General features: G+C 37.9%; 1 protein-coding gene across 1 annotated transcript in view; it reads left to right on the top strand.

The window, feature by feature from the left end:
* The window catches only part of LOC137283499 (kelch-like protein 3), a 200,517-nt gene that overhangs the window by 154,277 nt on the left and 28,247 nt on the right, over positions 1-17,993 (top strand). Inside the window, exon 11 of the mRNA XM_067815032.1 lies at positions 13,152-13,292. Within this exon, the coding sequence (XP_067671133.1) occupies positions 13,152-13,292 (141 nt within the window). The remainder of the gene's footprint in view (positions 1-13,151; positions 13,293-17,993) is intronic.

Raw genomic sequence — 17,993 nt, 5'->3', positions numbered from 1 at the left:
AAAAGTGATTCTTAACAATATCCTCATACAATTTTCCCCTTGAATATTTGGAATATTAACCGTAGCGCGTTTGCGAAATTTTTAGGGGTTGGTAAAAATTTCCCTCTTCTTAAGGGCACATAATTTGCGACATCCAGGTAGATCATATTAATCATATCAACAACCCAACCAGACCACCTATTAGTGTAACATTCTAGTATTTCTAGAATTTTCCCAAATGATCTGTCAATAGAAGAGTTGATAGTATCTGGTTTCATTGTAATAATTACATGTGGGTAGTATGTAGATATATAGATAGATAGATAGTGAGTGAGTGAGTGAGTTTAGTTTTACGCCACACTCAGCAATATTACAGCTATATGGCGGCGGTCTGTAAATAATCGAGTCAGGACCAGACAATCCAGTGATCAACAACATGAGCATCGATCTGCGCAAATGGGAACCGATGACACGCGTCAACCAAGTCAGCGAGCCTGACCACCCGATCCCGTTAGTCGCCTCTTACAACAAGCTGAGTCGCCTTTTATGGCAAGCATGGGTTGCTGAAGGCCTATTCTACCCAGGGACCTTCACGGGTCTATAGATAGATAGAGAGATATATAGAGATATATAGATATATAATTTTGGTTTCCACCCTGTAACATGCTAGTAAATATAATCAATAAAACAATCACAATATACTAATACAAATTACCTGAACTGCATAGACAAGTAGACAATCAATAAAAAAACGTTCCGTGATACGACGTTTCATATCATCGTCTTCAGTTTCGCAGAGTTTGTTTTTTTCCCGAGCTATGTGCTTATCGAGTTCGTTCAGTTTTCACATGTTGTTCACGAGTTCTCCGCATACGCGTTTCAAGGCTTCGTCTAGGCTGTACAGTTCCCTCATTGTAAATTCAAATCCTGGTAATGGTTTATCCCAGTATTTACTCAACAGTTTTTCAATGCTATCCGATGCTTCTGTAACACGGTGTATAATGTCACCTTGGGTTATCCCCACCCTAATCAATTCTGATCGTGTGGTTTGCAGATCTTGAACAACCTTCGGGTCCATTTTAGGTTTTGCACCATCATAATCATACATGTTTAGTTTTTCATGGGTAAATTCAGTACCATAACGACTGGATAGAGTTGACAAGGCAAGTGGTTTTCTAGTATGCTTTTTAAAGAGGTCAACCTCCGGGTTATCCCTAAGACGTAGAATGCCTGTATCATCTATCGTAAAGTTTGAATAGTCTCAACCCTGAGACTTGACATAGTTTTTATCGCTTTTTAATCCTTCGTAATAATTTACTGCTGTTTATAACATATAGGCCCGCGCTTGTGAACCAATAAACGAAGTATTTTCATGGTAATAGACATCAGGAGGAGCAGCAGCTCCAAAATCATCCATCTCAAAATCATCCTTAGTTTTGTAATTATATTTATATTTAATAGTAATATATAATGTCATACGGTAGAAAGCTAAGTCCTTTTCAAAGATTAAGAGAACCATTAGGCATCAAAGCCGTGCGCCAGTCAGTTACTATTACGATCTACCCCAGCAAGATAGACCAGAACTAAGTACTGTTGGTTAGATTCCCAAACTTGGGTGAGAACGATGTCATAGTGCCAGGCATGTCACGATTGACATTTAACATCAAGTTGGATTCAACCAATGAGAAATGCAGGCTCATGAATAATGTGGGCCGTGCTATAGTCAAGAAGACCACCATAAAAATTAGCGACGAGGTGCTTAGTATAGACGACAGTGATGTGTTTTACTGTTACACAGACCTATGGAAAAGTGAGGGAGAACGTGAAAACAGTGTATATCAGGGACACCTTCACAGACAATGAGACATCCAAAATACCGAATAGTGAAAAAGCAATCGCTGAAGCGTATGGGAATAGGTTTTGTAGACTTTGAGTTGCTGACTGGGCACACGCCATTTTACCAAGCCGCATTGGGCGACAGGCTGGAATATGAACTCATATTCAATGATTACAGCAAAGTTATTCATATGCCGGACAGTGACAATCAGGCTGCCAGTTATGTGATCGACAACATCTCATTAGAGTTCAACATGGTGACTAGTCCAAATCTTGCCAGGCAGATTCAAAATCTGCACCACGATCCACACTGCGCTGTTATATTTGGACAGATGGGTTGTGGTAAGACTGTTTTTGTACTGGATTTGTTGGAGGGATATTATAAGGAAGTATTTGATAAAATCATTATCCTATGCCCTACTATAGGCATGAACAAGATTTACAAGGATAGAGCTTGGGTGATGACGGCCCCTGACGTACACAGAGTCAACCTGGGGACACGGCTACAAGAATATTTAACATTGTTTCACATCCAATTTAAAGGAAAACCGGCGTTGTTCATCCTGGATGACTACAGCACTAACAGAGAGATAACAAAAAAGAGAGACATGCTATCGTACCTAGCTTTCTCTGGCCGACATGCAAAGTACAGCATATGGGTGTTGACACAAAAATTCAACTGAGTTTTGAAAGATTTGGGGGAGCAGATGCTTTGGGTGGCATTTCACTGCAAGGACAGGGATTAGTTCGAGGAGTGTTTGAGAGAGAACGATATCATAATAATAAGTTCAGTTCAGTAATTTTTAGTAATGTTTTAGTAATTTTCTAGTACATGTAATTTTTAGTAATGCCAGTTTTTTAAATTCTAGTTGTGTGTAACCTAACCTTTATCTTGCTGTGTTTAGTGTATGTTGGATATTAATTTTTGAAAATAAAAACTAGATAACTATATTATAAAATGGAGTGCGATGAATTACTAGAGCAGATGTTAGTCGCAGAGGGAAAAAAGGACAACAAACAGCAAAACAGACTGATAACGCTGGTCGTGGGTGGTAAGGGAAAGGAATGTTTCGGTGATAATATCACTGCTGATAAAATTCAGAAAATGTCAAACGAGGATGTAAATAAATTATACACTAGGTATGAGACACAACTTGTTGCCATGATGACAATAGTCATAGGTTCTACTATTAACCAGATTTACACAGAAGAAGTACCCCAAAAGAGTTGAAGCTGGTAGAAAAAATGCCATAGTCAGGCACAAAAAAAATAATAATTACATGTGGGTGGCTATGGGTGGTGTAGTAGTCACTGCTTCTGTTTCATTATATATGTTGAAGTGGGGGAGACCTGCCGGTCAGGCAATTTCACCCCATACCACATACCCACAGCCAGTGGGGGGTCCTGCGGACAGCCGACTGCAACAAGACACCACCACACACCTGGTGGGGATAAGACAACCAGTGGAGATTGACTCTCATGTTATGTTATAATTAAAAGTATATATTTCCATTTATATATTATTATGTCTGAGGGAAAATCATTCATTAACAATTCATATCACACATTGGGGGTTTCTGGATTAGCAGTAGGATACGCTCGATTGACTAAAATGATTATAAAACAACCGACTATAAAACTCGACTTTGACCTGCAAGATATTTTTATGTTTACTATGAACCTTGGTATGGCGATGACAACCAAGGACATTCTGGTAAAGGAAGGTATTATACCTGAAAATATTTTAAAGTAAGGTATATAATATGGCCTCAGTAGCAATGATGGTTGGTGGGGCTCTTGTGAATGCCTTAGCATTATATATAGCTATAGAAAGACTACAGGCCGCACAGGCTGAATATGCTATGAGACGAATGAAGACACTAGAATTTATCAATTATCAACTCCAGCGTGAAAATCATGCTGTTGGAACTTTCACAGACTTTGATGAAGCTATGAAAGAATACTACATTTTAACGGGTAGACAACTTGAACCATTAAATGAACCATGTTGTCTCAATATTACACTCCTTCAGAGAGGAAAAGAAAAAAAAGACTACCTCAGCTAAGTTAAACGCTTGTTTAAGATCAAGGTATGATTTGTAATTCCTCACGTACGAATCCTCTATGCGGCCCATTTTCCAGGAAGTACAGGTTAGGCTCCCCGTCTTTGACATCCACTTGATCGATATTGTACGTTTTCATAGACCAGATAGGATCTGTAGCATGATTACGGGTGTCTCCCTCGTATTCACCTGGTTGATATAAATATCTAATGAGATCGCGATCTGGATTTTTTTCCTTTTTTCCGACGGGGTGCTGCTGCCTCTGATACAATGCATTTCATAAGGATTGCGTCAACTGGCCTGGTGGGGGTCCAGTGGGGACGCCTCACACCCCTGTGGCCAGCCGACTGCAAGTCACCACCAAATAGTCTACCCATTCTGTGTTTGGTGCCCAGTGGGGATGTCCTACAGGCCTGAGGACAGCAGACTGCAAGTCATGTGAATATTGTGTTACGAGTGTGTATTTTCTGTATATTTTTGTTATTAATTCAGTAATAATTATTATTGTGTCACAACATTTAGTGTTTTGAATAATAGCTATGATGGGTCACATTTCGTTTTAATAGCTGGTCAACAGTTAGCATTCTGGTTTTCCGGAATTTATCTGCTCCTAGTTTTCTATGTTTCTACTTCCGGGAGACTTGTTCTAGGGCATTCTACAGTGTTGATGATGTTCGTTTGTGCCTGAACTTTCGGGAAATGACTTAGTAAATATATATAAAGGCTGGTTGCCGCGCGGAGGGCGACACTCTTACTCATTCATATTTGCTGGAGTTACTGCCAAAGCTTAAAATCCCTTCAACTCCTGAATCTACATTATCTGCTGTCGCAACCATCGCTGTGTTAACATTCTGCCATAGTTGATTCTCTCTCACACCAAGACTTTAGTGAGTTTGCTATATTGTATTATGTGACCCACTGACTTAGATTTTGTCTCGCTTGAATTGTATCTGTAATCAGCATTGTTATATTGACTTGTGAAATTGACAATGTATACCTTGCTCTCATTGCATAATACCAGAATTTTTAATGTTTATGACTTGTCTTTGTCCTGTTTTGCTGGTTCACAAGGGGATTTCTTAAATTGTTGTGATGGTAAATTCTTAACCGTAACAATTGGTGTGCAAACAAACGTTCGGCTAAGGAGCAGTTGAATCTCTTGACTTCGATGTTCAAAAGCCGCACCCCTTCTTATCTCGACATTTTGTTTGGCTAGCATTTGTGACAAGGCACCCTTGAATTCCCGGTCTGGATCTTGTTGCAACCCAAGAGGGCCACGTCTGGGCCTCTATAAATGACGGGAGGGTTAGTTTGGCCATCACAACGAACAACCACATATCCAAACCCACACGCCTTGTGTTCTTGATTTTTTTGTGTGAAGTTTTTATTAGGGGATTGGGCCACTGTATCGATTGGTTTAATAGCTTCAAAGTCTGCGTAGATAATGTATGTGTAGCAGCGTTTTATTAATGCTGTAATTCACAACATACTTCATAAACATCATTCATCACATATTTCATAGACAGCATTATCTGTTCAATGTTCATTTGTTCCATGTTGTCTGTGTCTTGCCGTTGAATGCCACCTCTGTACAACTTCACCTTTTTGTTCTGTTTCTGGAGTGTCAACAAGGATTTCCCTTCACCTCCTCTCTTTTAGCCAGGTAACCCATTCTTTGGGAGTTTCCCTTTTCTATTAATAGGACACATCAAAGACTTCCTTTGATGTGCTACCTATGTTCTTATTGGCTATTGTGCCTTCTGTCCTGACTTGCTTTGGCCACCGGTTACCCACCTCACTTCACTGGTTGCTGCTGAGGTGGAAACTTCATTTCATTTTCCAGGACTTGTCTCAGCAACTGCTTCATTCCACATTAAATAAATCTTCATTATCACCACCATTGCCTTGTGTCGTCTTGAGCAGCAGCCCAGAGCCGAACCAACATACACACGGCTACATATAGTACTGGCATCTGATTTTTGTGATAAATTTCAAGATATTGTTTTTTTGGGTCGGCATATCTACCCATATGGCTGTCTCCCCTACACCCCAACAATCATCACCAAGCGGCTGAAATGTGTTATGGGTGTGTAGTGACATTGTTCACCTTCTTGTATTAGAAATATATTAGCTTTTTCCTTATACAATAAAGGACTTATCCTGTGGACTATGAGTTTATTCCCTTTATGCCCAAATACATTTATAGCCAAATCTGAATTCTGTTTTTTGTGCACTGAGAGAGAGGAGTGGGTTCCTCTATGCCATCCCATATGATACCATCATCTACCGGATAACTGAAAAAGTGATTCTTAACAATATCCTCATACAATTTTCCCCTTGAATATTTGGAATATTAACCGTAGCGCGTTTGCGAAATTTTTAGGGGTTGGTAAAAATTTCCCTCTTCTTAAGGGCACATAATTTGCGACATCCAGGTAGATCATATTAATCATATCAACAACCCAACCAGACCACCTATTAGTGTAACATTCTAGTATTTCTAGAATTTTCCCAAATGATCTGTCAATAGAAGAGTTGATAGTATCTGGTTTCATTGTAATAATTACATGTGGGTAGTATGTAGATATATAGATAGATAGATAGTGAGTGAGTGAGTGAGTTTAGTTTTACGCCACACTCAGCAATATTACAGCTATATGGCGGCGGTCTGTAAATAATCGAGTCAGGACCAGACAATCCAGTGATCAACAACATGAGCATCGATCTGCGCAAATGGGAACCGATGACACGCGTCAACCAAGTCAGCGAGCCTGACCACCCGATCCCGTTAGTCGCCTCTTACGACAAGCTGAGTCGCCTTTTATGGCAAGCATGGGTTGCTGAAGGCCTATTCTACCCAGGGACCTTCACGGGTCTATAGATAGATAGAGAGATATATAGAGATATATAGATATATAATTTTGGTTTCCACCCTGTAACATGCTAGTAAATATAATCAATAAAACAATCACAATATACTAATACAAATTACCTGAACTGCATAGACAAGTAGACAATCAATAAACACATGCAGTTCACAAAAAACATCAGTTAATTGCAGTCTGGAAGTATTAGTCATAGGAGAAAATACATACATTTCCACACATATTGGCAGCAATGATAATATGACATACAAATGCATTAAAAGGATAAAATACATACCAAATATGTGGTAATGGTATGGTGTCTACCCTAAGAGACCCTCACATCATGTCCCATCTATAAATAACATAACACAACTAAGTAATCAACTCTATAAAAGAAACCTACATGATATACATATACCCTACAGCACAACATTATGTGTACTGTGATATTCATAGAAATATATACAATAAACAGTTATTAAATGATATGATATCTCCAATGGTACACACATTACATTTACCAGCAACAGATATAAAATATGGCTGACAAAGATGGCTGTTGTGTAGGTACTCATGCTTGTGTGTCACCTGAATCTCATAAAATATTTCAGTTATTACAAGTACACTTATGACAGTGATCTTGATGCAATAAACAAGAGCATCATGCCTATAAATACACACTTTTTGACTCATACTATTCATAAAACACATTCTTATCTTCACATCACATGTTAATATTATAACCTAAACAAGAATGATATTTTTAATATAACTATATTTAACAAATATCACATCCTACATAAAACGTTTATAATCAAAAAGCAACGCCCTGTTCTCCCATAATGACATAATAGTACCCAGGTCCAGCTAGAGACAAATACCATACACACTCTAATGAAAAACCTACTCCAATTAAAACTGCCTCAACCAAACTATTTTAAAATGATACCACATTTACACAAATTAATATAATGTAAACATATGACTCTACCACACTGTTTACACATGAAGTGATGTTTTGTAAAACTAATTTAACTTTGAAAACTTAAAATTGGTTAAATGTTAACACAACTATACAGTAAAAGCAGTTGTCTGAATGTGCTTTTCAGCAATTTGATCATGATAAGGCATGTTTCCTACCATGGTTTCGTGAAATGTTTGAATTTGATTGTTCAATAAAAAAAAATCAAATGGTATCAATTTGGATCCAGTCTAAGTAAACTTAGTCTCAGTGTATTTCGTTACACTCCACCACTGAGTCTAACAAAACCTAGTAGAAGGTCGCGTTAGGTAACCTTTGAGCAACCAATGACCGTCCAATCGGTCACTCAATCAAATGCGAGATAGTGAAATAGATTTAACCAATCAGACAACGGCTACTATTTAGGGATCTGAGGGACTTTTAAAATATTCAGGTCACTGACACTGATCTCAACACAAACAGAAATCTGCATAAAACACAATTGTTTGACCTGCAGTTATGTGTTGGGGTTTCTGTTGACATGGTTACCATTAGCTAACATTTCTGCAAAATGACATCCTTGAATATTGCCCCAAACACCATTTTCAGCGACTGTTTACTTACCGTTGTCTAGTTTAGTTTATTTATTTCAATACTGAAAGGCCTCAGGCCTATAGTATAAAACACACATCATACTACTCATGATATAAAGTAGTATAATATCATGGAGTCATATCATACCATATAATGCTGTATCACGTCATATTAGATCATATGATATCAGATGGTACCATGTCATGTCATGTCGTATCATATATGTTCTCACATCGGAAATAGTATCATACCATATCATAATACATCATATCATCGTCTCACGTCATATCCTATATATCATATGTCAAAGATCAGCTTGTACATCATATATAATGGCATATCAAATCATATACATGACATTTTAGCAAATGTAATATAGTATCATGCTAAATCACTCACTTCTCGATATCACACATATCTTTATATCATTTGTAGGGCGCACTCCATATACATATCATTTATAGAAGAATTGTCTGGATAGCATAGCTTTGTGAATAAAAATTGCAATATTTTGGATTACCTTTTCATTTGAACACGTCAACAGTGAAGAGAATTTGGCAATCGATGGATGTACAAAATAGTATTCTTTCATATATTTTCTACGTAGTGTATCAAATGCTGGACAGACAAGAAGGAAATGATATTCGTCTTCTATTGCATTGTTAGTGCAACATTTACATAGTCTATCTTCTCTTTTTATATTCATAAATCTCCCCTTTTCAATCAATAAATCATGGGATGAGCAACGAAAACGTGATAATGCTGTTCTGAATTTCTTAACATTTACACATGATAGATAACCTTCAGTATAAATGTGAGTTTTTTTACCGTTGTCATGGTTGTACGTACACCGTGTGCATCACCTAGAAACAAGCGTACGCTAAGTAGCATTTGGAATCGTTCAGGTATGAATGAACCTTTTCATGATAAAAACTTTGAAAGGTGTGCGCGAATGGAGTGTAACGAAAAGTACTGAGGATAACTTTACTTAGACTGAATTTGGATCGAAAATGTGTTTGACTTCACGGCGCTTCACTAAGCACATATACAACACTGCCACACTACTTCATCTTGACTACCATTGGAACGAAATACTTACAAAACATTTATTAAAATTTGAAAACATGCACATTATGTGATTTTTTCCTCTGCAAGTATGAGGGAAAGTCATATTACTATCTATTAGGAAAATATTCCAACTCAATTACAATATGACCCGTGAAGGTCCCGGGGTAGAATAGGCCTTCAGCAACCCATGCTTGCCATAAAAGGTGACTATGCTTGTCGTAAAAGGCAACTAACGGGATCAGGTGGTCAGCCTCGCTGACTTGGTTGACACTTATCATCGGTTCCCAATTGTGCAGATCGATGCTCATGTTGTTGGTCACTGGATTGTCTGGTCCAGACTCGATTATTTACAGACCGCCGCCATATAGCTTGAATATTGCTGAGTGTGGCGTAAAACTAAACTCACTCACTCACTCAATTACAATACACCGCCCCAAACATAAACAAACAATATCTAACTTATAAATCAGAAAGCCTTGTCAAAAATACATCCCAATCAATACAGAATATGCAGCAAAATGTGAGTAAACATTTGCCTACCTGGGAAATGAGATAATTGTTTCCATTTAGAAGGGGAAATTCACAAGATAACGGTCAGACGAAACACCAAATTTATGCCACTTACACTCCATGTTCTGTAGCATCATTCAAAAGTAGATTAAAAAAGTTGAACCACTAGAACCACTGCTCTATGCTAGCTTCAATGCAAGACTGTCACTGCTGGAGATTTGTGTTCATACACTTTGAAAAAAAGCTTTGCCACAATCAAGTCCCAAGTGATGGAAACAATATTCCAAGGAATCCCAAGTTTGTTGCATGTATACAAAGCAGCACTGTCACTCTTTCGTCACGTGCCGGGGTGTAGACATGTAAGTAAAGTCATGATCGACACTTACCGGTCATAAAAATCAAACAGCCTTTGACAAGTTACAGGTCGTAGGTCGAACAGAAAAGGATCTAACCAAGCATTGTGACCTTGCATAATAAAGAAGTTGAACCATAAGGCATTTTAGTTTGATTCCACCAGCCTGAACACTCAACATCAGACTCTAAACATTTCATGTTCTAAGATGCTTATCAAAAGTTCAAAAGTGCAAGAATGCAATAGGTGATCAGAATGGCATAAATAGAGGACATTTTATGAGTGCCTATGTCATGTTTGCGACACGAGTCCCTAAATCAAAGCATAAAGATGAACAAGAAGTTGCATTCACCACAAACTAGTGCAATGTATTGGGGGTCTCCAAGTTCCATAGAAGGATGGAATGTAGACCTATCTTTAGGTTGATTCCATCAGCCGCCCCACCCTCTGGATATCAAAATGGTTCTCTTCTTTTTCTTCCATTTGTTGTCGTTGTAACCAATATATTTGTAGTTTGTTTCATACAAGTCTCGATGTTCCCCATGGGGTTGTAGAAGTCATGAACGACCAGATATTGCTACTTTTGATCAGTCTCAAGTCACCTTTTGAGGCAGTACCAGTACTTCTTCTTTGACCAGCAGCGGCATGGTTTCCTGCCCCTATATATGAGTCTTGTCGATCCAAAACCAAAACGCTTTTTGGTCTTGGCTGCCAACAAGACCATACTTTCCATACTTCCTTTATGTCTACATGGGAATTCCTACTTTGGGAAAGCCCTGTTTTTCCTACATCAAACCACGGACCCATGTGAGAAACCCAAAACAATGCCCGCACAATTCCAGGAATTTGCTGGATTTGCTTTTGCATTCTGTGGGAACAACCGTTACTGACTTCTGGTCATCCATGGAAACCTCACAACTGCTGCTTACAATGACCAGGTGCTCACCCCTGAACTTGTTCCTTTCATGGTGGCTGATGGCCCAGGTCTACAGTTCCAGCATGATAATGCTCAGCCGCATATCGCCATGTTGACACAAAATTTCCTTCAAAATGCTGGAATCAACGTCATGGACTGGCCATTGAAGTCCTCTGACCTTAATCCAATTGAGCACGTTTGGGATGCACTTGGGAGAAGGCTTCGCAGTCTTAGGAACCAACTTCAGAATTTGTAGATGCTAAATTGCAATAGCAGTGACGCAGAATCCCAAACCACGTGTTCACAAGCATCAGGCCATCAATGAGAAGACAGTGTTTGGCAGTGGTGAATGCGCGGGGTGGCCATACACAATATTGAACTGAGAAGTTTTTGAATTTGTATTCTTGTGAATTGACATGCCGAATGTCCATGTTTTGGAATGGCGGTGTACCCTAATGGAACTGATTGTGGCACTGTCGGTGTATCAAGTACATCTCAGATCTCAGCAATGAAATAATGTCAATTTAACCATCTTACCATCTCTTGTTCTTTTATAGTGCTCTGAAGAAAGAATGTGAAGTTTCTTTTTTTGACTCAGTATATATGCACACTCTGCCTTCAACTTTGTTGCCCATAATGCACCTGTCCCTGTCCAGTCTGATAAGATCTTTGAAGCCCTGGATCAGTGGCACATCATTGGGGATTCTGTCGTTCAGACACATTTCAGTGAAATGTGGTAAACATAAATCATGATATTCATACAAGTATTTGATACTTATTTCAACTTTGGGTAGTTGTTGCCTCAAAGATCGGACATTGGAATGGACTACTGCAGGTAGTGGAGGGCAGGTTTTCCTGACTTGTACACATTGTCTCAGCCCCTTCTTTTCTGCCTTTTAGCATCATTTGTGAAACTTTCCTTTGGTAAATCAAGTTTCATGCTGTAATCCAATGAGAAAGTGTGGAAATGTGAGCTGTTGTGTTCATACCATAAAAAGAAATGCTGAAGATGTCCAACATCTTGAATATTGTCAAATAATGTTGTGCAGTAGAGCTGATGGAATAGGTGATTCCTGTTAACTAACCCAGTGATCATTGCTTTTTTCATTTTGATATATACAACATTTGAGCACTAATTTAAATCTTCAAAACTTCGGAAATATAAACTCAGTTTAACAGCAAAACTCAAGAATATATCTCAGAGCTCTTTGAATATGTCACCACAGCAGGCAGCGCCACCTACCTGAAATAGCTCAGCAGAACTATTACTATATAATATTAAATGAAGAATATAATATCAAAGTTGACAAAACTATGTATCTATTGCATACTGCATAATTTTGAATAAACATTTTGACCTAACTGACCTATTATTTTGTGGCTGTGGCTTATCTCGTGGCCATGACTTATCTTGTGAAATCAACTTGTTATCTTGTGGTCTGAACTGATAATCAGTTCGGTTCCATAGACAGGTGATACTGGTGTAGAAATGTTGGACCCATTTTAACAGATGGGTTAAAGTAGCACACTGGAAGAGATGTATGCTTATTCATCTAAAATGTATGTGATCAGTTTTTATCCCTAATACCTCTCTTGATGATGAGACCAAAATATGAGAACAAAATGTGACAGGTATTTGATTATACTCAATGGTACTATGTCTGGCTGAAGAAGAAGATTGTGAGAGTTAACAAGAGTTTGGTTTACATTAACTATGTTTGATTTTTCGTTCTTTTGTCAATTTGTTGAGCTAAATTAACTGTAGCAGCTATAGTTTGATAATGGTGTTACAGTATGATACAGTTCAATGAATTGATGTCATCACAAATATAGGATCTACTTTGGCATCAGATCCAGCCTTCATATATCCCTCAAAATTTTGTTTCAATCATTCCTTTCTTTCTTAGTCAAGATTAATAAGACATGGTGTATTGGAGATTCAGAATTGATGGTTCCACGCAGAAACACAGCCAAACTCATCAATATATTCCATTTTTTCTTGTAGGTGTTGGTGTGGTAGATGGCTTGCTGTATGCTGTAGGAGGTCACGACGGTCCTCTTGTGAGGAAGAGTGTGGAAGTTTATGATCCAGAAAACAACATGTGGAAGCAAGTTGGTGACATGCATCTCTGCAGGAGAAATGCAGGTGTGTTTGTGTTGACACCCAGTTCAGGGAAAGGTCAGCTTGCTCTGCAGAATAATGCACTACTCTGGAGACTGTTAAGCGGGAATTCTAGACAATCACAATAATTTGCTGTATGAAAGATAAACTCATCAGAAACATGTACCCCAAATTTTAATTCAAACATATGGTTATTAATAAGACCAATCCAGTCTGTCAATCAAAAACGGCGCATGCGTCAATTTGGGCCAAACAGCAGGCCAGGTATGCTTTGCGGATTTCTCAGACTTGTTTCAGGGGTCAAACGATGTGATGTGATATGCTTCCAATTATGCCATTCACACTCGCTACACATCTATAATATATATTGCTGCAATTTGATGTGCACTTTCAACAAAACCAATACGGTCAAGATAAAACAAATTGAGGCAGATCAAGAAATGCTATAGGCCTCACCACGATCAGTTAAATGTCGAATCCTTCACAAAACCTACGTCTGCTCAAATTTACAAACTTTTGCACACGTGCAAAATCATTACCAATTAGATGACAACAAACAGCAGTTTAAGACTTCGCTCATTAAACAAACACGGACAATTCTTGTAACTGCACTATGGATTCTGCTAAATGTTTTTAGTCAAAAAAAACATGACACAATGTAAACACTGATTTCAGTTAGTTTCTACCAAAATAGCACAACATATAACATTAAGACATAATGTGGTGGATATTGTTTCCTTTTCTGGTAGATGTTCTTAAGTTTGTCACACATTTTAAAACGTTTTCAAGTTTAAAAAACACAATCTGAAGGCCTACTCTGCACAGTATCTGAGCAAAATATGAGTGAAGTAACAACACCCTTTTATTCAAACGTCCAACCGCAACATAAAATATAGCTAATTTGATCAGAAGAAAGTTTACAGGACTTTTCCATGTAAGGCCTGGTGAAATCCAGGTCCTGGCGAAAGAGGGAGAATTTCTCATTCTACAAGCGTTTCATTTATCATTTTCTGTTTAGTATGGCAAGGTACAGACGAAAATTAAGATTTTGAAACCTAATTTGTTTTCTGGTAAGTGCAAAAGTCACCGAATGTGTTGTGACAGACAGGGATTGTTCATATTAGGCCCATTACTTTATTGTACATCAAATATGAAGATAGCAAACATAATTGTGATGCATGTTGATGCTTGTCTCCTTTTTTTCACATGGTCCAACGCAACAACGTTCACAAACATCAGCCTCAACAACAAGTGCACGCATTTGGGCGTGGCATTTGTTTTTCAAAATAACATTCATGCTTTTCTTTTTGTGATAATGTAGTGTAGTAGCAACTACATGATACATATTGTTTAAACTGGAATATATATTTTTAACTTACCTTACCATAGGTCTTATGCATATTACCTCAAGCTTTGCTAGAAGAGATCAGACAGTTGTTGATTCGTCATTCCCTAAATGGCTACCCCATGTAATCCACGAATGTAGTCACGGAAGTGACGTGATCTCCAAAATCTCGCAAGCGTGAACAATCCAAAAATCACTTTTACTTCTTTTCGCTTTAAGTTTACCTACGTTGTGGTTCAACTTCATTTGTTTCCTGATGGGTAGGTATGGTTTGTATCCCTTAGGTGTGTATGTTAAGTTAAAGTATTATTTAACTGCATTTATCTTGCTACCTCGTGTTGTCTTTTTCTCTCACTTCGGGGTGGGTTCGCCCATGTCGTGTGTGAGTGCGGCATGATGCACTGGAAAAAAAGTTCACATTTACAAGCTTGTAAATCTTTTGTAAAGATGACGTTTACAATACATTTACAATTTTGGAAAGATGATATTTACAAGACATTTACCATTTGCAAAGATCCACAAGGGGAGATACCTGGTGGGTGATGGTAAAACGGTTTGCAAGGCCTCAAATTCACACCAAATAAATCCCAAAGGCTAATTACAGTTTGACCCCACAACATAATTAATGAGGTAATTGGGGCATGAAATAAGAGTGGGACAGACCACTGTTCACTGTTCCTAACTCTGTTAGGGGTAGGATGCTGATGCTCTTACTACAGTGTTCGGTGGAGTGAAGATGCATGGGTGTTTCTTTCACTACGCACAAGCTGTTTAGAAAAGAATTCACCTTTTGAAATATTCCACAATCATATTTGATTTTTGTTGTTTCTGTTGATTCTTCCTTTCTGTGGTCAATAGTGGGTCAGTCCAGCAACAATCCACCATAATCCCATAAAATCATTGAGGCATGAAGTCCCATAAGCCTTATGAAATGTACCTACCTAACTGATTAATTTTAGGCTTCATGGGACTACACCTTTTGTATATGGGCTAGTTGTAGTTAACACATACTGCTGTATTTAACATAACTAAACAATAACCTTCAGGAATGGAACCCCATGACAGAAATGTGCCCAGGACAAATAGCAGGTTTGAGGTTGGCATGGGAGGTTATAGTAACTCGTCGCAAAAGCCCACCCCAACGTTTTCGAGATGATAAATTTCATGTTGGACTTAAGATTCAAATTAATAAATTGAACATGGTGCAACATAGTGCTGGCCAGACACTGCTCCCAAAGAAAAAGAAACATCAAGACCTCCAGAGAGAACTGCCCACCCTGGAACATAGGGCATTATTGATATGTTGTATTATTTTGATAGGGTATCTCATGGAACGAAACTTTCTTAACTCATTAAGGCCGAGAGCCTCTTATATGCGGCAAATTAATTAGCTTCTCACAGTGAGAGCCGCGTATAGGGGGTAATAAAAAGCACCTCTTATTCAGCAAGAGCCGCATATTGGGGGTTATGAAAAGCACCTCTCATTCAGCGAGAGCTGCGTATTGGGGTTTTTACATTTTAAATTCATACTGTACCTATAATTTCAATCAATTTAGCAGTAATGATCAAAGATTAGCCTTTCTTACGAAAGAGGTTACTTTCTGTGTTAATCAGAAGAACTATTAATGTGTTTTGATAACAATTGCTTGCAATGTCGGGGGCTTATACAGGCAGATGAACACATGTCTGCGAGAAAAGGGATTATGAGATGTTGTTACAGGAGGTACGTGTTTGTTACTCGTCATTGGGAGTGAATACTAAGATACTATGTTTGCACATTGATTGAATTAACGGTGACAAGGTTACAAAACCTTCTTCTAAATTGAATCATTCATTCATTCGTTGTAATAGTTCATATAATGAATCGTAGACATAAATAGCAATACTGTATTACACTCGTGTAGATTTGAAATAAACCAAGTTACTAATTTAGACCTACATGTAATTCATTTGCGTCTATTGATTTTTTACAATAATACATAATCAAATATGAAGTGATAACTCTTGCATCTACTCATAATATACATATATAGTACACATAAACCATACAATGGTAACTGGGGTATTTTGTTCAAGCTGTTTCATGCTTATTTGAAATGTGATTTTTCAATGCAATTTACATAAGCATTGTGTAAGAAACGTTTGTATTTGATCTCTGTAATTACCTTATCCTGTGTAATGATCACGTGTATCAGATCTATCGTCAATAAAAGGAGGATAATATATCAGTTACGGAATTGATGCGTATAATCATTCAATCAGACAACACTTAATATATGAACACCTTTTTCAACCTCAAAATAACAGACTCTGGTCGAATGCATGTCCAGGTAAAGTTTTGTCCAGTGACAAGTGTAAAACAAATTTATGCGCTGTTACATCATTGGACAACCTGTTTTGTGGAGTCACGCCCATTGCCAATCTTCTGAACCTAGTTTGCTTTCGAAACAAATATAAGTATGCCCATCTTCATAAATATTTGGGGAGATTCAACTACAAGTGTATACATCACAATAAATCAGTATCGTGTTACTTTTTTGAATTCTATAATACATGTACTTGAATTATGATATTTATTCGTAACAATGTATAGATTATATTGAAATGTTCAGCAAGCCATTATGTTTCATGTACAAGTAGTGTGCGCAAAAAGTATACGGAAATAAATACTATCTCTACTCAATGATTGGATTGGGTTATCCGGGGTAAAAATAATCGGATTGTAGCGCTTTGAGCGCTTCAAAAAAAAAAATGAACTCATCAAAGTGCTTGTTAGTCCTACGTGTACATTTCAGGCATCCTTACGATTATGTATGTTCACGATACACAAAGTTTTTCATGATAGCTAGAGTTGATAAAGCCGAAATCTAGCATATCGATTGGTCAACGATCTAACCAATCGTCAATCTGTATCCAAGCTGTCTAGTGACCGAACATACTCTTCGGAAATTTAGCCCACGCCCCATCACCTGTCATTTCTAATGTGACAGGTATCTCATGATACGATTGGTAATAGATAACAAATCAGGGACTATATTGAACAGTTAAGATACAAAACGTCCTATTCGGGAACTTTGATGACGCCCATCCCACGACCCTTTGTCTTATGTATGTGCAAGGAATAGCATTATACAATATGTATACATGTATGTTCGTATATTTTCTGCCTTAAATCTAGATGAACCAAAGCGACGAACTGAATCTGTTATATGTAAGTCACAGACTCGCTTATTAGTACTTTCCTGAAAATATTCAATATACACTAGCAATGTATCAGCGAAAACACTTCTTTCATAGATTATTATGCATGTGCGTAAATTCGTCTTTACTGCCAGTGACATAGATGTTTTGAACAATTTAATCTCTCACAATGATATGAG

Source organism: Haliotis asinina, chromosome 5, assembly GCF_037392515.1.
Source record: "Haliotis asinina isolate JCU_RB_2024 chromosome 5, JCU_Hal_asi_v2, whole genome shotgun sequence".
In the NCBI taxonomy this organism is placed as follows: Eukaryota; Metazoa; Mollusca; class Gastropoda; order Lepetellida; family Haliotidae; genus Haliotis; species Haliotis asinina.
This window is presented reverse-complemented; position numbering and strand designations above follow the sequence as displayed.